The 25,074-nt window shown below is 42.3% G+C and overlaps 1 protein-coding gene across 1 annotated transcript in view; it reads right to left on the reverse strand.

Moving 5' to 3' along the window:
• Positions 1-14,081: 14,081 nt before the first annotated feature.
• The window catches only part of TFCP2L1 (transcription factor CP2 like 1), a 35,266-nt gene continuing 24,273 nt past the window's right edge, over positions 14,082-25,074 (reverse strand). The window contains exons 11-15 of the mRNA XM_058809233.1: positions 24,194-24,284; positions 23,511-23,611; positions 22,399-22,541; positions 19,967-20,018; positions 14,082-19,528 (exon numbers count right to left, since the gene is read on the reverse strand). Of these exons, the coding sequence (XP_058665216.1) occupies positions 19,491-19,528; positions 19,967-20,018; positions 22,399-22,541; positions 23,511-23,611; positions 24,194-24,284 (425 nt within the window). The 3' untranslated portion in view covers positions 14,082-19,490. The remainder of the gene's footprint in view (positions 19,529-19,966; positions 20,019-22,398; positions 22,542-23,510; positions 23,612-24,193; positions 24,285-25,074) is intronic.

Below are 25,074 nucleotides of genomic sequence, written 5' to 3' on the forward strand. Positions count from 1 at the left end.
ACACTTCATTTCAGAAATGCAACATTTCTGCAGCAGCAAGGAGGAGGACACTGCTCCCTGAGCATCCCACCAGCCAACCACATGAGCATCAAGGACATCAGACCACTGTCAGGTGCAAAGGGTCTGTCCTGTGAACTTGCTGATGGAAACTGAACAGCAGGCACTGGGCTCTCAAAAAGAGGGAAGAGAAGAAGGGCAGCACTGCAGCACTGCCCTGCAATGGCTTGGTTGGCTTCTTTTGTACCTCTGCCCAAAGCACAAAGCCTCTGTGGGCTGCTGCAAAGCAGAGAGGCCCCTCCATATAGAGCAGGTGCAGGTGGGAGCCCAGGTGAGAAGTGAAAGCACAGGCACAGTGATTGACAGACATCAGTCAGTCATCAAAGGCACAGGAGCACAAGCCACAGCCCAGTGGGACTGTGAGCAAAGCAGGGCTCAGTGCTGCATCCAAGAAAGTTGCACCAAGCAGTTCCCTGAGGCCTGCAGGGAGGGATAAAATATTTTTTAGGTTTGGCTTAGGGGATATCCTGTATTGTTCCCTCAGGCAGCACTCTGTGCTCACAGCCCATCCCAGACAGTTTCCTCCCTGTCTTGCATGGGAGCACCTCCACATCTTCCATCCATCCATCCCACACCTGTGCTGCTCACTTCCCACAGCCTGGCTGCTTCCCTGCATGCAGCTGCCCCTCTCCCTAGCAGTGCAGTCACAAAAACCCCTTTCCATAAGGGGCCAAACTATATCAAGGCTTAGCCTAGACTTGTCCTGGAACAGATTGCTGCTAGGCAGTAATGCTCAGGAGTTGAAAATGTAATGGGAGTGTAACTCAAACTAGCCCTTGGTGTTTGTAATCTAAGACAGTTTGACTTAAGTTGGGGGGAAATATGAAAAAAAAAACAAAAACAAAACAAAAAGAAATAAAACAATGAATAAGAAAGAAGAAATGCAATAACCAAAGCCTGCAAGAAGGTCCCAAAGCAGCAATCAGCCTCCAGCTCTTACTCCATCCTTCCTCCTGCTCAGCCTTGCTGTCACTGCCTTCTCTGCAGTAGCACAAAGGAAAGGGACCGGTTCTGCTAGAGGAGATTTGGGTCTCGGGAAGGAAAGGGGGCTTGCCAGGGCTCCCCATCAGAGCAACTACAAATTGCACTTTGGCACAGCATCTTCTGCATATCCTTCTTTCCCACCAAAAGACAACTTCTCCAATGCTAGACAAAATTCCTGATACCCTTGTTTTCACCAACAGCCACTCCCATTCCCATCCTTTTGCCTTTCTTATGGCTGGCATGAGTGGTACTTCTGCAGTTAGGAAGTTCTTGTGTGTGTTGATGGAGTTGAAGGAACTTTCTCTGGGTGGATCCAATCAGACAGAAGTTTGAGAGTTTTTATAAGCATGTTACTCATCCTGACCAGCTCCTGCCTCCAATTCATTTCAGTAAAATATGTTTTGTTATAAATCTTGATTTGATGTCCACCACTGCCAAGAAAAGAACTCTTCATTCTGCATGTCACCACTATGTTCTCCTCTTCATAAGAGCTTGGTGTTGTGAAATAAAAAGATCAATTTATATTAAGGCCATATTTTTATCAGGCCAAGGTTTTTAATGGAAGGAATCTGTGTATGGTAAAATATATTAAAAATGACTGTTACTAAAAATCTCACCAAAACAGTCACTGTTCAAAGCATGTAAGCACCTTTTTTACTCTGTAATTTATTCAAAAACCCCTAGCATCCTTATGACAGTTGTACTATTGTTTCATCCACCACCAAAGTAACATCCTGATTCTCAGATTCATTTCAATAGCTCTGCAATTATGCAGCCAGATTGCTATGTGTGCACCAAGGAATTAAAAAAATTAAAATAATGAAGAACACCTTGTCTTGAGCTTTCTTAGAGGGCCTTAAGAGTGGAAACACTCTCATTTCTTAAGGACTTGGTTCATTTTAGGAATTATATTCCTTCCACAGAGATGTACAAATGTTTCCAGTCCAGAGGTTTTGGAGCTATGCAATAATTAGAGTTTTTCTCCAAGCTCAGGAGGTATTGGAATATTCTGAAGATACCCAGATTTAAAATATAATAAAATCTTCTCCACATGGTTGCAGAGTGGTTTGAAGGCAGATAGAGAAGATCCAGCTGTACAAACAATTATCTTCCAATATGATCTGGAAGCCATTCAGGAGCTGTTTACAGTGTGTATAACACCATTGCTCTGTTCCCCCACATCAGCAGGCTGATCCAGATGCAATTGCATTTCCAACCATCATTATCCACATTCCTAATTCAAGGTGTTTCAAAGAGACTAATGTCACACTTATCCTCTTTGTTACTAACCCTATAATACTTTAAAACCATCTCTTGACTTGATCTGTACCTTCATTAGAGATGGTTTCAAATCAGATTTTTGATGCCCCAGCTTTGGGGCCATTTATTATGCAGATCTCAGGTCTATCTCTTCCTATAAATATGACCTAAAAACCAGGGCCCAAAGCCAGTGATCCCCTGGCTGGTTCATCTTGATATGTTATTTACTCACTCCTCACTCCCTTTAATAGATTTAAAAGTTCTGCCTCCAGATATTTTCTTTCCATATGCATTTCTTTGAGTCTAGTAGGTTTAATTATTTCCAGACCTTGTAGCCAGAAGTGAAAGAAACCTAAACCATACGATTAGAACATTTTTTTCTTCAAACACCACAAATAATCCATTACAATTATTTATGTCTTTAGATCAAGACAAAGAAAGAAAACAAGTATGCCATAAATGACAACTTGATGTATTTTGGCACGCCGCAGAACTGCGTCAATGAAATTACTTCTGACTTGTTCTGCTGAGGTTCCTGAGAAATCTTACCAGGATTATTGCTGTACACAAAACAAAGGTGATACTGTTTGTATTTTCAGTTGCAGGAAAAACAAGAAGTGTTTTGGGTGATGCTTGAAGACAACCAAGAAAGTTTTGAGAAAACAGAAGTGGTTGTGATGGTGTAAGGGCAAAGGCAAGGCACTGTCGGTAAGGAGAAGGCAGTACTGCTGAAAATGTTTTTTCATGGCTCAAAACCTGTCAGCTTTTCCAAATATAGTACCAAAAGATGATGTCTTTACCACAGATTTTGCCCTGATCACCTGTACCCTACCCTTCACCTACAAACCTTTGCATCCCCTCAGGGAATCAGTTGCTTTAGATCAAGTGGAATGAGTGAAAAATCAAGTGATGCATCATGATTCACAATAGGTGATAACAATAACAGTGGCCACAGCATTTAGAAACACCTTTAGACTGTGATGTGAAGAACATCCCAAATCATAGCATGTGCCTGGATCTCTTCCATAGCCAGAAATCACAGAATTGACTGGTCTTGTTCTTGACTTTGGGTTTGTCATCATAGGATAACTCAAACCACTCTTTCCTTTATCAGAAATTTTGATTATACAGTACATTCTTCTAGAAATAAAATGGTCCCTAATAAATTCTCATTCATTAGCCCTACAGGAAAATGCTAATTGTATTCAGCAGGCAGTACTCATACTAAAAAAAAAAGTAAATTTTTCTCTTCTGAAAGACAATTTTCCAGATCTGGTGTTACTAGCAGCTTTCTTCACAACTGAAAATCTACAATTTCTCTACCACTGCCCATATTCAGAATTTGCAAGGAGGAATTTCTGCCTCTGCAATAGGAATTTGGGTTTCAAAAGGTCTGTGAGCAGCCTAAAACAAACTAGTTCATTTATTCCATGCTGCCCTGCAGAATGACAAGACCTCTGCGTTTGGGGTTTTTCCCAGTTAATACCTAAAAAAAAATACTGCAGAGTAAGGATTTGGTCTGTGCATCAACTACCCCACTTTTGCCAAGCCACCACATCTCCCAGTTTGTTTTGTGCAGTGCTAAATCCCATCTGAAAGCAGTTTTGCCACAGCAGGGCTACCTGTGATGATCAACCAGAACATGCACTAAGTCTCCACTGTGGTCATGCTGTCTTGCTAGGAATTGATGCATCCATAACTCATCTCAAAAAAGCAGTCAAACCTTATGGAAAAAGTTGCACATAAGCATTTAAGCAAAATTAGTGGGTCTGGCATTTATGTGTCATTGCAGGTAGAGGATCTTGAGACTTCTACACACCCCACGAACTTCAGTAAATTGACACATCTGGAATGCTTCAACACATTGTTTTGGTTGAAAGAAAAACCCATATCAAGCTGTTTTGCAGCTTTATTCCTAAAAATCATGACACAATATCTTTTTTTGCAGATAAAAAAGGGAGCTCTGTGTCAGGTTTCCTGGTTTGAGCAATCCCAAAGCTTTACACAGTGTGAGGTTTTGAGAGCACTAACAAAATCACTGTGAGACACTGAGGGCTTTGGCTGTTTTACAGCTTTGTCTCAAGGGAAAATAGAAGGAGATTATGAATTTGTTTGTCTTTTAAGGAGCTGTACTTGGTGGAAGGATGTGAGGGCTCCACTGGGAGCTGATTAAATAGTAGCCCATATCAAGTAATAATGGTACTGACATTGCTTTTTAAAGTAAGTTCAAGTGTAAGGAGCTGGGGCTGCACTGCACTTGCTGCAGGAAGCTGCACACAACTCCGGATCCACAGTGCTGCCTGCTCCCTCAGTGAACTTTGCTCTCTCTATGGGCCTGTGGGTTTTTAATAACTAATTGCCTCATCCCTGACTGAGAAGTTCCATCAGATACATAAACCACTTGATGAGTTCATGCTCACCTTCCCCAAGGAGCAGCAAAGAGTTTGGGTTAGCCTTGGCCTTCACAGGGCACAGCCAAGCCATGCACCCCAGCTCTTCTGCTGATGGGCCTCAGCACCAGGGATGGGGGTGTTAGGGATCAGATCAGGCACCTGACCCTGCTTAAAACATTTCTCTTCAAGTGTTCACCCCTCTCACAACCCAGGTTTGCCACCACCTGTGCCAGAGACATCCTGTGAAGGGACTGAGAGGGCAACCACAGCTTTGTGGCGGGAAGATGGAAGTTAAACCATCACAGGGGTTACTCACAGAGGTTGGAGATGTGGCCCCTCGTTCACACCCCACTGAAAACCAAAACCAGCCCCCCAGGGTGCGGTACAACTTCACTGCTGACCTCTCTGTATTGTCTGAAAGAAGACAAGACACACACTCTTCATCTGAGGCTGCTACTGTCAAACTTGAACGTGCATTTTCTTTCCCCAGCTGCCTGAAACACACCGTCTTGGACCAATATGCCCATTGTTGTAGCTATGAGATGAATCAGATTAGGAAATCCTTCCAAGTCACAGCCAGTCATTTATTTCTAACCTGGAGTAGTCCCTGCACAGAGCCTGGCACAGGACTCACACCACAGCCCAGGCACAGATGGAATGCAGGGCAGGAACCTTTGTGGGGCAGTCCTGGTGTGAGAGCCCATCCCAAGCACAGACAGCTCATCCCAGGACAAGCAGGGCAGGGTCAGCAGCAAGAGTAGGGAAAATTACACACAGAAAACCTGAAAGAAGAATAAAGGGGAGGGAGGGGGGGAGCATGGAAACAAAATACTGTGGAAGAGGAATAACATGGCAAGTGTTTTTTGATCTTACCTACAAGTGTGTAGTGAGTGGTCATTAACACACACACATCAGCTCCTGGGACTATCTGGACACACAACACCTGAACACAGAAAATGGACAAGGCCAGGGAGGAGGAAAGGTTTTCTTTGATCAGCAAAGCATTGAATAACAGGCTCACTATGTCTACATGAGGATTTTACCCCTTGCTAGCTCACAGGAACACAAAGTCTCTGAAGACATGAGTGGCACAGACAGGAAATGTCACAGCATTTGCTGATGACTGCCCATGGCTCCTACCTTACCTGTGTATCAATATCAAATATTGTCTGAACGGGGCAGTGAGTTCCACCTCTGAACCCTAAATTTCCAGTGACAGTGGGAACAGGTGAAGCCAGGGCTCTCTGCTCCTTGTCCCTGGCTCCATTTTCCCATGTGGAGGTCCCAGCCTGTTCAGTGTGATAATCTGTGACTGCTTGGTGCTGGTCCAGCACTCTCCAGCTCCTCATAGAGTGCACTAACCTCTGTTTTTTGACCATCATCCAAACACACTCTTTGCACTACACTTTTTATCTCCCCAGCTGGTAATTGCACCAAAGGAGGCTCCCAGATAAATATCAGTAGTAACAGATTCTCCCTCACTTGTCATTGTTCTACCATGATTCAAACAGCTTCAAATGACAGGCTTGAAAAATGGCCAGGGCTTGCAAAGTGTGGGAATGGAAAGTTTCTGAATGCTGGCAAGTGCTTATCAACCCCTACATCATAATCTCAGCAACCAACTGGCAACAGAGCTGTGCCAAATTAGGTGGAAAAGGAGCACACACAAAGAAGATCAATAGATCTAAGGACAGAATCGCTACAAGCATGAGTACTCCTGAATAACTTCCCCCACTATTTGCTCCAGCAGGACTTTCTCTTCAGTAGCATCTCTAAGTGCTGTTCCAGTGACCCTCAAAAAGGCTTGGATACAAACATCCAAGAGTTTCAGCTGCAGTACAACATACACCTCATCCCTTTTTGCAGCTGTCCAGCAAAACCAACCCTACAGCTCAGTCATAGTTTGTTGTGGAAAATATTTTATCAACCCATTAATTCTTTGGATCTGCTTGGGAATATCTAAATACTCAGACAAAGTATGAAAAGAGAAAATATTGCTGGGTATCAAGTGCTACAGGAAAATTCACAGGGCAGCTGTTGGTGAGTGTGGTGGGATGCACTGCCTGGCCAGCACGCAGGGCTGTTTCACTGACCACCACTGAACGGATGCTGCAGGGTGTGCACACCTCAAACACTGAGCAGGCACACCCATCCCATCTCCTCTCTGTGCTAAAGAGGGTTTAGCCATGTTTCCCCAGTTCAGTTACTGCCACAGGTTTCTATCAGACCAAAACTGTGTTTGCACTACAGAACTTCCCTCTTCATAAAGATTATGTGGAAAATAAATCATCAACCCCCCAAAAGCCCATCTGAACATAACAAAAGTGTAAAAAAAATCTTGCCATTTTCCAGCAACTTTTGCAAAAACTAGGACATACCAAGCGTGACTGCCTTTTATACACTGAGAAAACTCAAAAACATTAAATTTCCCCAGACAAACACTGTGTCTTTTTAAGGTCTTTCAAAGGCACTCCACTAAAAATACATAAAGATATAAAATGTTACAGATAACAGTTAGCAAAGACTGGTCTTAAATTTAATTCTAAGAAAGTTCCTATTAACCCTATAGATCTCAGCTGAGCTGGTCCCAAGGATGCTGCAACAATACTCAGGAGGCTTCCAGACCTATCAAACATAATTCCACGGGTCTTGGGGCCAAGCCATCATGTCAAGTACCTGTTCAGAAAACAGTTTGTGTTCTCAAAGCAGTGAGAACAAAGTGTACAGGCTAAATAACTTGATAAATAAACATGTACCTTAAGCAATTAGTGTTTTACCCAGCTCTGCTGCCTTTAATTTACTGAGGTGAACAATGAATTTAGTAATACTCTGCCAAGGGGAAAGAAGTCAGTGTCAGAATATCCCATTTTGAAAATGAGGCAGGAGTAATTTTGAATGGCAAAGCCTAAATTTATGATTTGTTGAATTGCAATTTTTAAGTAATATTTTCACCCTAAATATCAATTACTCCAAAAAAATTACTATGAAACAGAATAAATCTTCTCTTTCCCATAAGCTTTATCAGTCACAGGTAGACTGTTTGAAGGAAACTTGAAATTAAATTCCATGATGCATTTACTACTGAACAGACCACGGTATCTACAGGTGCTCAGTAATGTTGGCAGGGACTACTCTGAGTAGAAAATGTGTCAAGTAAGATTTTAAATGGAGAAAACCTGAAACATAGAACTGATTTTATTATCATCGTCAAATTATGCCATTTTCCACATTTTAAATCTTCCTAAAGTCAAAACCCTTTCTAGCATGTGTCTCACATTCTTCTGAGAATTAGAACAGGACTCTGCAGAATCCCATGGCCACAACTTGGGTGATTTAGGAGTTTTCCCATCAAGTTCCCTCTAGAATTTGCTCCTTTTTGAAGGAGCACAATGATGATTTTTCTCAAAGAAGACACATGAAGGCACCATGTAATGCTTCTTGTGCTTATAGCCCATGATCCAGGCTCAGCTTGTAAGACTCTCCTTAGTTTCAGGGTACAAAGCCCTGCCAGTTGCAGCCTCTCCGTCCAAATTAAAAAGCACTGAAAACAGCTTACATCTTTATTTACATCCATACTGTAACTTAAGGATAAGCATCTCTTATCCACCAACTCCAGAACCATTTCTCCTCTTGACTGTGCGTTCTTTCATCATGCACAAAAAAAAATAAGTTAATGCAACCTTTCACATCTGGAGACATCAGAACAAGCAAACAGAGCTGAGAATTTGCAGCACACACAACCAATTGCACAAGAATCCAGATTGGAGATTTAATGCATCCACAGCACAGGTTCCCCAGGCTCCCCAAAATGTAGACTGCTCTGCCTGGCACATGTGGAGCATGATGGCATCTGCGCAGTGTGGAAAAGCTCATCCATTGAAGTTTCACCCCAATTTAAAGCCCCTCAGACCCCTCACACTGCCAATCCCACCTATCATTGTGAAGCAGTACTGCTAGCAAGTAAAACCTTAAGTTTTTAGTGTCCAGCTCCATCTTTATCTGGCAAACACACCACCACAAGAACTGCCCAACTTGGTAGAAAGTGGTTGCCAAGTTATATTTTTTATATTCACTGGAGAAAATTAATAAATGTGTCCCAAGTAAAGTAAAATATAATTTTTAAATAGACATTCTTAAGGGATGAACTGAAAGATAATTATGGCTTAGCACACCTATGTTGTTTTACTTTTCTCCCACCCAACACTGGAAAGACAAAAATCAGTTTATAGTGATTCATAAATTCTCTGAGGCAAGAATGGGATATTATAATCTCTGGTTGGATTGCCTGGCTAGCACTGGCCATGGGCTTCCCCTGATGACCCTGCACAACAGGCAGCCTTTGGCCTAGCCCAGATGACTTTTGAAGACTCCTTCCACACTAAATTACTTTATGAGCCTGTGAGTTTATAGCCTTTATCACAATAACAGGTTGACGTCAATCACACTTTCTGGCAAGAAAGTGAAACCTGATATTAAGGCTGGGAGCAAGTTTCACCCATACTGCCAGCTTTCAAGAGTAATTATTCCATTGAATGCAAAATCACCAGCCTGTAATTGACTTAATTGCATCCTTCTCCAGCTCCAGCAGTGCCAAGCACTGCACAGCCAGCCCTGGGCTGGCAATTCCTTGAGCAGCCCCAGGTGAGGGAGGTGTGAGCCCCAGCAGGAGGGACCAGGACAGGTCACAGCTGCAGGGGATGCTGCTGGCTGTACCAAGGTTTGGCCCTAGAATCTGGAGACAGAAAGTGACTTGCCCATGTGACCATTTTTATGGTCTGGACAGCTGAGATGTGATGAGTTTTGCTCTGAATTGCTCAGGATTTGTCTCATTTACACACCCAGAAAGGCAAAACCTGGAGTCATACAGATCCTTAAGGAACCCAGCAGAAAGAGCAATGGAGCACCACTCACTAAAAAACCATCACTAGGTGATCCCATCACAAAACTTCTCCAGACTATGCCATAGCTTCATTTAACAGCAAAACCTTGTATCACAGCTGGCACAAACCATGCGCTGCCAGTCCCTGATGAAATGAGAGACAAACAGAGAAGTGGGGAAAATACTGTAAGGGTGGGGAAAGCATTAGGGATTTTCATGCTCTGGGACCTGGTACAGACACTTAGGGAGCTTTATTGCAGCTTTCCATACTCAAAGGGCAAACATTTTAGCAAGACTTATGAAATGGGACAAGGGATCATGGCTTTAAACTAAAGACCCACAATAATGGCTTTAACATTTATGACCCACATAAATTTTAAAATTAAAATTTATTTTAAAAATAAAATATTTTAACCACTCACCTGAGATGCCACCCCTGCTCTACCCTCAACTCCACCACCAAGGGATGGCAGCATGTGGTTTATAAAGCCAGGTCTCCTGAGCAGGTGCAGGGAGGGCTCCTTGTCTCCAAGCTAGTAATGCTGACCCCACCGTGGGCCAATTTGGGAAATTAACACTCCCAGGAACACCTGCTGGCTCATCTGCACCTCCCAGGATACCCTCCCAGCTTTAGCAAAAAGGGTATTTTCAGCCCTGGCTTCCTTGTAAGACCTCTAAAAAGTCAAATGTGGGTGAAAAAGTGTCACTCTTAATTAAGGGCCATCAATTCCTTCCCCAACACCTCCTTGTCAGCTTCCTTGCCCTCCATCCACCTGGCACCCTGCTAAGGTGACAAGGAAACACCTAAAGAAGGACCCTGGTTGTGACACTGTTGGGATGGGGCTTAGTGTCTTCTACTCCTGACTATCAAAATGGCCTGTTAATGTTTTACCTAATGTCTGACCCATGCTTCAGCTATAAATCTCCACAGGAAGAATTAAGCTAAAAATCAGACACTGCAGACAAAACATGTGGCAGAGTGCTGCCATGGTATTTAAATTCTTACCATTCTTCCTGTGCTTAGTGGGTGTATAGAATGGAATTCCTTTTTTAAAATGTATATGTCTTTTATTTATTCCCTTCTCAAACCTGAAATCACCTCCCCACATTTCCCATATTTTTTCAACCAAGAGTGGTGGCCACCAGTCAGGAATGTACCAAGAGTCTGGTGGTTTGGGGGGTTTCTGAGTTTCACAGCACTGTAATGTCATAAGAATTTAATTTTATAAGCAAGTGTCATGCTAGTTTTTCTCCACAGCCCCAAGCCCTGATAAACTCATCCATCTCTTTGACCCAGGGTCTGAGTTTGGGCTCTTGGTCATGCTCTTTGCACCACTGGGGCTCAGGTGCTTTGCACTAAAATATAATTTTAAGGACATTTTCACACAGGGAGACACAGGGTCATCACCTGTGGGCGTGAGAGCCTGAAAGGTGACAGATTAACACCACTTTGTGACATTCATGAGAGAGAAAAAATTGTTTCATTGTTTTAAAGTGGGAGTCTCCAAGAATCCAAAGGTTCATTTTCTCAATTACTTTGCTTGTGTAGCTGGCCAGCAGTGACCAAACTATCACCATAACTGGATCAAAAATTCAACTGTTGGAGAATTGAAAAGTGCAAAACCTTTGGCAGGGGCTGAAAGAACCAAAAGGGAGCCAAAGCTTTAGAAAAAAAAGAATGTCTCTCCCTTTCTTCCCCCAGTAATCACTTCAACAATCACCAAAATTATCCCCATGTTTTCATTTGGGGATACATTTCTTTCTTCATTTCTTTCAAGCCATGCATGTGACAGTAAATAACTATGGCTGCTGGAGGAACAAGAGTTGTGGCCTCATAGGCACTGCTGTGAAATGAGGTGAATCTGATGGAAAAGGGAAAGTGTGGGCGGCTCTGGAATGATTTTGTCTGGGCCGATGTTTTTGTCCTCAGGACAGCTGAGCACCCTTGGCTCAATGCATGTGGCCTCAAGCCTTTGTGCTGGGTTTGCTCTCCAGGGTGCTTGGCCATGCACCCTCAGCCAGGATTTCCTACCTGCACTGTCATGTGTTCATCTTTTTACTTAACTTTTCCCTTATTTTACTATCACAGGTTAAACCATTAGGTGATGTATGGAGATCTTAATTCCCCAAGTGGTGCCAACCCATCCAGGAACTTTCTTCTGGGAGATAGTAAGCTTTGAAAATATTTTCAAGGAGGAATTCCTCTCAGCATTGCCTTTTTTTTTTTTTAAGTGTATCCAACATAATATTTGTAGCACGTCTCTACATCAAAGTCTTCAGCATTTAAATTTTCACCATTGGAAAAACTATTTCTCAGTGCACTAATGTGCTCAGCTAATTTTGGATTCTTGCTAATCAAACTTTTTTCCAGCTGCATCATACTTGCTTATTACTTAATATCAGATAAATCAGAACTGAGGCTTTTCTAGACAGCAAAATGGACAGTGGCACTGTTTGCAACAGCCAAAAATAGAAGATTTAGGATGGGATAGGATGAGACAGTCCTGCCTCCCTGGGCCACACATCTCTGGGGAGCAGTGGAGTCAACACTTGTCTGAAACTCCAGTTTGATCAGGACAACCAGCCTCTGCTGTAATATGCTAAAATATACTAAAAAAACCTTCAGCAATTTAATTTATTGCAGGATCAAGTCTTTCCTGTTCAGGTAAGCCTGGAAGCATTTAGCTTCTTTACAGGAGGAGTATGACAGGCGGTATTTCCCTGTCTGCTCTATAGTTGTGACTAATCTAGCTGAAAGACTGCATTGTTTTGGGAATTAGAAAATTAATTTCAAAATGTTTACTTCCTGTTGAGGATTTAGATGATACTATGTCAGTGCTTTGACTAAACAGCTCCAGTCCTAAGTCTTGTTTCTCCTCACTCATTAAAAGGTCTTAAGAATTCCTGTCCAGTCCTATAGCTGCTGTTAACTCCTGGATCTATTCTAGGTTGTTTACATGTGTTTCCCACAGAAATTCTATTGTGAAGAATTACCACTTTCCCAGTCCTTGAACACTTTTTATTAGGTAAAAACCTTCCTAGTGTTCCTTTCCACATTGAACAACCCTTGCCAGCACATGGGTCAAGCTTACAGGAGAGGGACAGTTGTGTGTGGAGTTTGGTAGGAACTCTCCATGCTCATGGCACTCCCACCTTGCAGGATCAGGGAGGGATTCTCCCTCAGCTCCCAAGAGCCCCAGGGATGGCCCCTGCAGGGCTCATACACCCCCCAAGGCACCAAGGATTTGCTGCCAGTGGCCCCCCACACTCTGCACCCTCCAGAGCCCAGATGCCAGCCTTGGACCCTGGAGTGCCTACCAGCATCCTGCCCTCAGGGAACACCCCACCCAAATCCTCTCAAATCCCCTGTTGCTGCCCGGATGTGGATTTGAAGCTGCACTGAAGCTGTGTGAGGAGCCCTGTGGGACACAGTGCTGCCTCACCATGTATGGAACAGCTGAATACAGTACCAGGCCTCAGATGGCTGGACTTCTGCTTCCAGAGGAACTTTAAGCTAACAGAAACTGGGGTAGACAGTCCCTTTCCTCCTCTCAGGGATGCATGAGTCACTGGTAGGAAAAGATATTAAATTCTCTTGAACCTCTACCTAGGAACATTGTCTGTGCTCTTATACTTTGCATATGAACTTCTATTCGCACCCAAGGCCCAAGATGTGTTTTCTAATTTTGAGATTCAAATACTTCTTCAGCAGAGGAAAGGAGCTGAAATGGCTTAAGGTCAATTCAGATTAAGGAGCACCCTTACACTGATTGTACAGCCATTCTCACTATTTTGCCTTGACATGAAGTTTGGCTGCTGGAAGAGTATGCTATCTCCAAACTGGGCTCCATCTTCTCTGACTGGAAAATGACTCTGAACATCTGCTCATTTCCTGACTCTCTAAGTTACTAGATCTATGGTTTAAACCTTAGAGGATACTGGAGTTCTTCCAGCCAAACCACTGTGAATGCTCCACAGTCCAAGCCTCACTGCTGGCATGTGTCTCACAGCTGCTCAATGGCACAGAGCATTGCCGTGAGGAGGGACTCTGCTCATCTCTGATGTCTGAAATAGCTGTGCCTTCTGAGCACTGCAAGACCAAAGCCAGCTGCCATCTGACACAGCTGGTGCCCCCAGTACAGCACATGCCCATGGTAACACCCCTGCAGGGACGAGGCTTCTCCTCGTGCCGTGACCGGATCAAACACGAGCCGGGCACTGCACTGTGGGGAAATGGAGACAGTCCCAACTCGAGGAAATCGCTGCAGGACGTTTGGCTGCAGCTGACATTCTCTGCCCTGCACTCTGCACCCTCTGCTCCCCCTCACCCCGAGGTGGTGCCCAGCCCCTTGTTGAGCAGCAGCCGATGCCGAGGTGCTCCTGTGCCCAACCGCACCAAATACACCAGAGACCAAAGCCGTGCTTCTTACAAACAGATTTATTTGCATTTTGACTGGAGCACAGATTCTAGATACAGATTTCTTCTGCACAACAGTACAAGAGCCAGTGCAAAATATGCTTTTTTTTATTATTTATTCATGTACAAAAAACCCCAAAAAACCAACAAAGGAAAAGACGAAGAGTGTGGCAGTATTTACTCACAACTGGTACGCCTCAGCCTCCCATCGACCCACCTCCACCCACCCTTGCCCATCATGCCAGCTTTGTGGCCAGCACTGCCTGCCTCTAACAGCTGCATTGTCAGTGAAGAGTGGTAACTCCTTTTGAAAGATAAACACTCACCCCAAGCAAACCAGGACAGCAGGCTACTTTAAAAAGTTGGGCACACCATCTGGTCACCAATGCACCCCCTGCCAGGGAGCAGAATTTTGAGGGAATGGGAAAAAAAAAAGGTACAAATCAAAAATGCACAAAAAATTAGGCACTAGCTTAACCCATTTGTTAGAGAGAGCCAAGGATGTTAGATACACCTCCAGTCTGCCTTCTCATATTCACCCACAGTAGTGATGATCAAAGCCAAACACTCCCCACTCTGAGTATACCCTGTGCTGTCAAAGAGATTATAATCTAATGAAAATATTTCCATTACTAGCATAAAGTTAAACCATTTCATAACTGGAGGAGAAAGAGAAGCTACAGTCTGACTATAAGCATTTCTTTGAAAAGTAAAGAAAATCCCAACAGATAAGAGACAAAAAAACCTATTTGAGTCATCCACCAGATGATTGTTAGAATTACAGCCAATGCTTAAGCAATACAACATTGAGCTAGGAAAAGTCATCGTATGGTTGTTCTGCTTATGGAGTAGCCTTACTAGTTCACTAAGCATTGGGCAATCTATTTCTCTGTTACTCTAACTAATTTTCAGAAGCTGCAATGTAGAACTGCAGTGTTAGTGAAAGGATATGCTCATCTTCACCAAGGCCTGGGATTTGTATTGCAGAAATTTATCAAACTTACATCACTCCAAGTGTACCATGTCCAAATCACCTAGTTGCTACTATGGACTTTTACATTTCTACCCAAGGAATGGCTGGGTTTTGAAGCTTGATCAACCAGAGTCTTTTACACTGAACTGCAACTAAACAAAGCAGAGTACCAGTTAAAGCCAAAGAACACATGTACTCAGCACAAATATGTGTTGATACAGTACAGTATGTATGTGGATATATATGTATATATATATGCATATATATGTATATGTTACATTATAAGGAGAGCGCCATTCAGGGCTTCTCAAATGCAAGAATCCTTTTACCACCTCAAAGTCTTGACATTTCAGCCCATTAAATTTCACACTAAGACAATGAGAACTCCAGTATTTTCCATATTGAATGATTATTTCTACTTTAGCCAATTAACCATGCAGGGCCAGCAGAAAGAACGGGAGCTTTAATTTTAATAGCACCAGTCCTGCCACCTCAATCAGATGGCCAAGATTTCATCACCAGATCATTTGCCCTCTCCCTGCCCTGCAGGTGTGTATCATGGGCATTAGTGAGAGTTTTCCAGACATCATCAGAGTCATATTAATTGATCTCTATCATTTTACTCCGTTGATAGAGAAAGTGCCACAATTTATGAAATTTCAAACAGACAGTACAGATCTGACAAGAATGCAAGTTTATACTCTGCAGTACTGGCTAGAGTCATATTGGTATTAATCACATAATGATCCTGCCTTTTCATCCCCAGCAAGCCCTTTTACTCATAGTGGCTGTTATCATACATACGACTGAAGAGCTGGACAGCTTGATAAACAGTGTTACTCACTGTTATCCTAAGCCCCAGTCCTTATAAAGTTCTGCTGCACAAATTTCACATATAGCTGTAAGAAGTTCCAGTTAAATCACTTTGAGTAGGTTTTCTTACTTTTTAAGAAAGAAGTAGAAGCAACAACTATAAAAAAAGAGTAAAAATAAATGTAACAGGCACTTAATAAAAAAACTAAATGTTATTTAGATGAGTGGGAGCTACTCACCTCCCTTGCCTTTAGTCTACCTAGAATTTAGATATCTATCTCAGACAAAACATTTGTGCTTCCTCCACTCTTGAGGAAACAAAAGTTTCCTTCTGGAGGCTGTCACTTCCACAAACGGGTCAAACAAGCCCCTCCAGGGATGGCAGATCCAAGGACAGTCAAGGATTACCTGACACACAGGTGAGACAAGTCTTGCCTTCTCTCTTTATCCCTCTGCACTTTCCTCAGCAGGGGAGGGAGGTGCTGATCTCCCCTCTCTGGTGACCAGCAGCAGAAGCAAGGGAAGGGAGTGAAGCTGAATCAGGGCAAGTTCAGACTGGACACTGGAGAAGGTTCTTCACTGGGAGGGTGGCTGGTCACTGGGACAGGCTGCCCAGGGACCTCCCTTGCCCCTGGCCATGGCACCAAGCCTGCCAGAGTTCAAGGAGCCCCTGGGCTGCTCTGGATAACGCTCATAGTAACAGAGATCAGTTTTAGGTACTTCTGTAAGGACCAGGGCATTGGGCTCTGTGACCCTTCAGGTCCCTTTCAACTCAAGACAGTGTGTGATTCTAAGCTGAAGTAACTCAGCAGTCTCCTGGACACCAAACCAGCCATGCTGCATCTTCATGGACATGTATGTTACTTAACCACAAACCTCCAAATTCCTGATGGGGCTACAGAAGCTAAACAGGACTAGAACTACTCTGTCAAATAAGGATAGGTATTACACACACCCCTAAGCCATACAGCTTTACAACAGGCTCACACAGAGCCAACCCATAGGAAAATATACATAGGCTATGGGATTGTTTACTCTGGTATATCTTTTTAGAGCATGAGAGCAAGATATATTGTCAAATTAATCCTTAAATTGTTTTATTTATTTTAAAAAATCTAAATACAAGAAGGCTCTAAAAGACTTCTTTTTGTTCAAAATTCATCAAGCAAGTGCTATTGAAACACTATGAGGACTCTGGCATATAATTCCTTACAGGCAAGTGTTGGTTTTTAAAAGAATCAAGAAGTTAGGCATTTTATAACAAACAGCTCTCAGTCCCTAACTCTGGCAGCAAAGCCACCTCTATCCTTCCTTCACTCTACTGTATCAGTATTGCTGTGTCCCCTCAGTTAGAGGGCTATCACATCCAAGTGGATAGGATATGACACAGGCTATACTCCTGGCAAATTCAAGGTGTATTTAGAACCCTTCTCACAAGGTCAGATTCACCTGAGCTGCATGCCCATGACAGCCAGTATTACAGAGCAGGATGAAAAACCACAGCCAACATCCATCTTCCAAAGCACCTTCTAGAAAATAAATCAAGCAGCTCCTGGTGCACAAGGGCACACTGGTCCCACCTGCTCACAAAGGCATCTGGAATTCATTCACTGTTTTGGAAGGCAGCTGTGTGAGGCCACAACCTGGCTTCCATGGCCAGGAGCTCCTCCTTGCCCACACAGCTTGGTTCTCAACCAAGAAGCCTCAATTTCTTCATTACAGAAGGGGGAACCACCACGTCCCAAAGCCTAAACATCCTTTTTGCATGCCTACAACCCATGGAGCATCCAGGACAGTCAGTTGAGCCAAGATCGTGCCTAAGGAGGCATTGCTGCTCAATTAGCTGAGTTGGCTGAAGGTTTTCCCATTGTAACACAAGTTTTCTATTCTAGTATTATTTTCAGTGTTAAAAAAAAAATAAAAATTCAGTGGAGATGGGTGGGGTTTTTTGCGCAAAACTTGATGCTTTAATGAAAAAAAGGTTGCTTTTCTCAATATTTTGCTGTTTATTTCTGTTGGGAACACTTGAAACACATAACTTTTGTCAGAGAAATATCAGTCCGTGTCTGTCCGAATTCCTCCAGTGTCAGCTGGGAGCTGTAACTCAAAGGCTCCACAGCCCCCTCTCTCCCTGGGCACCTCTCCAGCCCTCATGACGCATTCCCTGTTTGCTAACCCAGGGTAGGAGCATCATGGGATCTGTGATTCAGCCAAAGAGCTCAGCCCCAAGGGAGACATGGCGCACAAGGCACTTGAATGACAATTTCTGAGGGCTGCAACAGTAGCTCAAACTGATGCTGCTTTAAGGGCCAAATGGATTTAATTAAATGTTTCCATTTCAAAAGGCTGGAACATTTTATTCAGTGTTTTCCAGTTGACAATTTCTCATTTTTTGAAAAATTTCCATTCCAGGAAAATGTTTGGTATTTCAGCTTTCCATGTCAGTTCAGGATGAAATGAAATGTTCAAGAATCAGATTTTGATGGTAAATGGACACTCAGTTTGGGGAAACAGCCACATTAGTTAGCTGTCAAAAGTGAAATGGTTTCATCCATTCAAGAAAGGTGTAATGCAATTTGCCTTTCACTTCAGTAGAAGCCACCTTTTTAGCTCAATGGAGCTTGGATGGAGTCCCAAAAGACCAAGGGAGGGTGGAGCTGATCACAGTTACAGATCTGGGCAACAGGGGTCAAAGGTGAAAGAGCAAGAATATAAGAAGCAGCAACTAAGATGATCTGTTACCTGGTCTTGATCAAAACAGTTTTACTTCAGTAACAGGATGAAAATCTATTATGATTATAACTTCTAATTCCCAGTTACAGTAAAGATAGCAGTTAATCACTAATTTGTAGAGTAGAATAAATCCATAGTATGAATTTGTCACAAGCACTATAGCTTCCAACGCTCAAAAGAGTTCCTCAGAAAACCTTCATATGCTCCATTCAGGGACACTACTCTTAAGCCACAGATAATAAGGTACTCAACTGCTCACCACAAGTTGTCTGTCCTGCACTGAACCCCCCAGAACTGCTCTGCTGGATTGGTACTACAGGAGCTCTGTCAGGAGGGACCAGGGTCTCTGGACTTGGAGCACATCTGCAGGTGCAGAACAGCAAAGTGTGGGGGGCTTCCAGAGCAGACACTTCAGTGACAGCTGGGCACCAAACCCATCCTCTGCACTGCCCAGTCTGTTCTGGGAGTAGCCCCAAGCCTTCCACCTCAAAGAGTACAAGAGGAACCCTGGGGAGTCCACATGCATCAGCATCAGGGTGTGTGTTGAAAGGAAGAGAGCACTCAGAACTGTAAGTAAATCAATTCATCTGAACATGAGGGGTGAAGAGAATTGGGATTTGTTTATCTTTCATGTCCCTTTAGTACAAGGCAGATGTTTCTAAGTAATAAGCAGAAACCTCTACAATTTTCAAGACTGAAGAGGAAGGGAGGGAGGAAAAAACATGTACAAGCTTTGAGGATGTTCTCAGCTCCAGCTTAAAAAAACCAAAAGAACCAAAACAAAAATGAAACCAAACCCACCAAAATCACACCCCACCAAAAATTTCTATCTGTAAAAGCAAGTTTTTTCTTAAGCTGTTTGGTAATTCTTAGTTCACAGGAGCATTTATCCAGAAGGTTCTTTGTGTTTCCAGTCTAGGTTGTAGCAATCTCAGTGAGGCACTAAGTTTTAGGCCGTTAAAGTCTCTCTGTGCAGCACGGTCATTTTAAAATGATGTGGTACCCATCATTGCTTTCAGCTATAAAAAGAAATGCAAAACATGTTTTCATTGCTTTAAAGAAACACCACAGATACAGAACTTCAGATTTTCTTTCTAGGCAGTTTGCAATAGTTCCTACACTTGTTTCACAACCCACTCATGAAAACCAATGTTGAACAGCTCAGTCAAATAATTTACATTAAAAACTTCTACATACGATCATATTTTATTGTTTTACTCAAAGGCTTCCTGCTCATTTATGTCAGTGGTGTCAATGCATTTATGGAATTTTTGTAGCACTGTAACTGAAAGTAAAGCATTGATCAGTCTATCATAGTGTAGTCAACAGCTTGACTTACACTAGATTAGATTACTTATCTTTTCAGGATAACAGCAGTGAGTTTGTGATAACATTTAGTGCAATTGAAAGGAGGAATTATCTTTAGAGAAACAGGTAGTAGCAGCAGCAATACACACCTTTCAATGTACTGATAACAAAACAGGACTCGTCTTGGAAGTTTTGCACCATCTGAAGGGCAGAAGAAAAAAGCCAACACAATACATTTTTAGCAATCAAATTCACAATTCTTTCAGAGCCAGTATAGACTTAGAGGAGAGGTGTTAAACAGCATTTGGTGTCTAGTCCTGCCCAGTCCTGAGTAACCCTGCCCACAAGATTATTAATGTACATGACTGATCAATTAAGGTCCTTGCAATGGCTACTGTGTTTAAGGGAAGCTCACACTAAATGTGCTTGCCTGAAACTGATCTAGCTTATTCAGCATTTTACCATCCTCTTTGCAGCTCTTGATCCTGAAGGTTCCTATACCACTCCAATTATTTTATTAAAGATCACACCCTTTGCTGCGTTCAGTGAAACTTACTTTAGATAGGATCAAGGTAGTCCCTTTCCTAAAAATCCAACAGTGGTAATTACATATTCAGATAAACAATGGAGCTCAGCTGAACGTACATCAGCATTTAATGAAAACCTGGAAATGGTAAACCCCAAGAAATGGACTCCCTGCTGAATAAAGGAATTGCTACTGAAAAGCCACCTCAGCAGCATCCATCTAGCTATTTTGATCAGACATTAAGTGCAGATGCTGTGCTTGCAGGATTCATTTACCTTTTTGTATTTTGTCAAGGAAGAAGAATTGTAATGAAACTGTTATAAGAAGCAAGGCAAATCATGGGAAGAAAGACTAGGACCTAAAGCTACTGAGCTATTCATGAGAGGCAACTAGATTTTCAGAAGAGGTGCAGATTCTAGTGACAGCCTTAAATAAGGAGATAAAGATTATTTCAGTTGCAATATGAAAAGCCCATTTAAGCCTCATCCTTAGTCAATGCTTCCTCCCATCTTAGAGTAGTTATGTGGGACAAAAGAGGTAAATTACCTTCAGGAGGTGTCTCATACAGTTGAGGCAAATGCTGGACACAATTCCAGAGAAGGGAGGTGTGACCTGAACCTCTCTGATCATTTCATGAAATCCAGCTTTCTGCAAAAGCCTTCTCCTAGCTACTGAGTATCATTCAAGAAATGCATTTTTCAGCTGTAAATTCTCACATCAAAACACCCTTTTCAACTTGGACTGATCTCCCTATACTCTTTTGGATTTAACATCCAGCCCCTACTCCTCCAAATCAAGCTTCTCTGGCCAGTTTGTGTGTCTTTGCCTAATGATGCATGAAGTACATTCACAGAGTGCCACACTCTTGCCACTGTAGTACTAGAACAAGAAAAAAATATTAGAAAAGCAATAGAACTTGTTAATAATTGACTTAAGCAAATACTTAAAGCCTTATACCCAGGCTGGTTCATGCAATTTCCCTACCAAGAGCTGCCTCCAAGCACTTTGCATCCATAAAGCATTGAAGTTTCAGATTTAATCAGGCTGGAATAGCAAGGAGACTTCAGGAATAAGCATTACAGCCTTCCATTTAGGCTCCAGTTGAGACCATGCTCTGCTTCATTTGTTTTAACAATGCTTCTTTAAATGAAGCTCCTTAAGTGTTTCTGGTGCATGAATGAGTAAGTAATTTAGTAGAGGAAAAAGAGGAAGAAGGGCAACTCACTATTAACCTGTAAGTTAATGGAATGAACTAAATTAAGGCATCATATAATGGGACACAAACAGTATCAGAGGTCCATAAATTATAGTATGCATATAGTGACAGACCCAGTGCCTGGAAACATGGGCCAAGATGTAAAACTAATTGCCCTACAGATTTTAAAACTTACCTTCTTTGAGGAACTAACCTATTGAATTTTAAAAGTTCTTTAGATCCTTACTTCACAATGTGTGTAAGTAGCCAAAATGAAAAGAAATTCATAGAATCATTTAGGTTGGAAAAAAACTCTAAGATCACCATGCACAAACATTGACTTGGCACTAGCAAGTCCAACTCTAAACCACATCCCCAAGTGCCACAGCTACACAAGTTTTAAACACCTCCAGGGATGGTAACTCAACCACTTCCCTGATCAGCCTGTTCCAATGCTTGGTAACCCTTTCAATAAACAATTTTTTCCTAATACCCAATCTAAACTTTCCCTGGTACAACTTGAGGCCATTTCCTCTCATCCTGACACTTGTTATTTGGGAGCAGAGACAGAGCCCCACACTGCCACAACCTCTTTTCAGGTAGAGCGCAATAAATGACCAATTTTGGGGTTTTTTTACTTTAAAAAAAAGCAAACAAAAACCCAAACATCTTCTACAAAGCAAAGGTCTTGAAACCAAAATCAGTGTTGTGCATGCTGATTCGCTACTTTAACCTGTTGGGATTAATGGCTTTACAATTCTCCCTTGAAGACACACTCCATAATTTTAAAGTTCATTCTAACTCCAAGCACTCAGACAACTGTTGCACCCCTGACCAAGCTGCAGCCCTCAGCCCCTCACCTCATTGCTCACTAGGACGTGGATGCCCGTGGGTCCCTGCCGGTAGATGCGGTTGATCTGCTGTGGAGAAATGCTGTACAGGTTTGCAATCTTCTCCAGCAACTCCAGCGTGGTCAGCTCCTCTAAGAAGATTGCATGATACACTGCAACAAGTGGAAAGCAGCTACAGAATAGCAAACACAGATGGCACCAAGACACTCAGCGTCAACAACCAAATGGGTTTAAGATGAAGGTTCAAGTGGAATAAACAAGCTTAGTATTTTAAAGCATCCTCCAAATATCTGACTTGATGATTTGCAGAAAAATACCCACTATTCCTATGCAGCAGGCAATTAAAACATCACTTTTACCCAGAGGAAAACATGGGGACTAATTACAACTTGCATCATGAGGCACTAAAACAGCCTTCTCATAAAGCTGCTTATATTTTTAGATAATCCTCTTTTACTGATTATTGAAGTTTAAAAAAAATAATTCAATCAAATAGTAAAACACATGCTGTGTCACACAAAAGCAGTGTTTTATTAGACACCATTCACTGATTCCATAGGCACAAACTAAAACATACAATGTATAAGATAACACCATGGATGACAGTATTGCTTTAGAAATCCAAATTATAGCTACCAGGTAGGAAAGCTGTGCCTGTTTATTACTAAATGCAAGATTTAAGGATAATCTTTGTTCTCATTTGATTGCACACTGTGTCATGAGGGATGAAAAATTCCCAAAAGCTTTGAACTTTCAAGAATTATAACATTACTTTAAGAGATACTGACTTTTAATTTCCCTGAATTTTTTCAAACAAGAAGACATAATCTAAAGCAAATTGTGGATGGAAGGGTGGTTTTTAATGCTGTTGTGCCTACTAAGAACTGAATAGAGATTTTGCTGTGGCATTCTGCAGATAATTTGTAAGCTGGGTCTGTCCCCCAGGCAGACAGTGTCATTTGGAATCTGTAGCTGTGAAACCACAACGAAAGTGGCAAAACTGGGATAAACAGGATCCCTTCAAACACTAAGGACACCAAGCTGTCCTGCACAGGAGCTCAGGCAGAAAGCAGCATTCTTACCAGGTAAGTGTTTAACAAAATCCATCCATAAGAACTTACCACAAAGACTGCCATCTCCATTTTCTCGTTTTTGGTGGAGATGGGACCTGTTTTGCTCTGGTTCTTGACAGACATAAATTGTCATCTTGGGCCTCACACTTCTATGGATTAATCAAAGACAGTAGTAAGTTATTGAGTAGATCTGAAATAGATCTGGAAGTTCCAAGTCAGCTATCAGACAATAAGAGATGGAATCATTCCTGCCGTGCATAAGTAACAAACTAAGGGATAGTCTTGATGCTGGTGACTAGACAGCCTAGGATGTCTAGCAAGAGACTCCTGGGAGGTGATGCAGAGCATCTTAATCATTTCAACATCAGATAAGGATAAACAGTTTACAGCACTTGCTAAGCAGTTCATCATACCTGCCTCTACTGAGTTAAATCCTGCTCAGCTGTAGAATTTATGAGCAGCATAGGGTAGTGTAGGCTGTGTATCTCATGAAATGGATGCGAGCTATCAGCTGGTAGCAAATAAACCACTAAAGATCCACATTATGTTGCTTTGTTTTGGCAACATATCTGAGCTGTGCTTGGATTTGAATATCATTGTGATCTCCAGTCCATGAGAACGTCTCTGAAGTATTAAAAGGAACTTTAAATGCTACAACTCCAGGATTAACTTCTACTTAACACTGAAATTATCAAGGGATCATAAAAAATTAGGAAGGAAATAGTACAAACCTTCCTTTAATTGCATTAAAGAGCCGAATTCCATCAGCAGGCCCACAGATTTGAACAAAATCTTCTTTGGACATCTTCAGTAAGTCGGCACCTACATATTTCAAATTGATTTTTCTTCAGAAGTTAAGCAAATCTCAGCTTCCAAATAGTATGTATGGGCAGCAGAAAAGGGCAGCAGGGGTAGAGGGCGTAGAGAATCCACAAAGCTAAACCAGATCGATTTATATAGAGAAGGTGCAAATTCAGAGAGGTGTGCACTTTAAATCAATCACTGTGAAACTGAAAGCTGTCAAAAGAACAGTGCTGCATTGGAAAATATTCCAGCCAACTCATAAACAAGCCAGATATTTCACACTGGCCATTAAATGACCTGGTCTTCTGTAACTGTCACATTCACTGAGTTATTTCATCGTGCTGCAAGTCAGAGAGAGTCTCCTCATGGTTTCAACACCTCTAACAGCTGCCCCTTCCACCATCTTACTGGTGTGTACAACTACTGAATGGAGGGCACAGTGAAGGTGCCAGATGCTTCTTAAATGTGCACATGGACAGGATGGGAGGCAGCAGACAGAAGATGAAGTGCTGATTAGACATAAGAATAAACATTTTCGCTGTCAGAATAGTTAAGTATTTGAAGAAGTTGTTTAGAGACACTGTGGAATTTCCAGCCTTGGAGATGTTCAAAGGCAACTGCACAAGGCCCTGGACTTGCTTTGAAGTTGCACTTCTGAACTTAGGAAGTCCCTTCCATCTTAACTTATTTCCTTCCATTTTTACTTACTCTGTAGGTCTACAAACAGTTTTGGTAACTGGTAACTAATCTAAGAACCAAAGAACAACCACACTGGATCAGACCAAGGATCCCATCAAATGTGGTCAGC

The sequence above is a fragment of the Ammospiza caudacuta genome, chromosome 8 (assembly GCF_027887145.1).
Source record: "Ammospiza caudacuta isolate bAmmCau1 chromosome 8, bAmmCau1.pri, whole genome shotgun sequence".
Lineage (NCBI taxonomy): Eukaryota > Metazoa > Chordata > Aves > Passeriformes > Passerellidae > Ammospiza > Ammospiza caudacuta.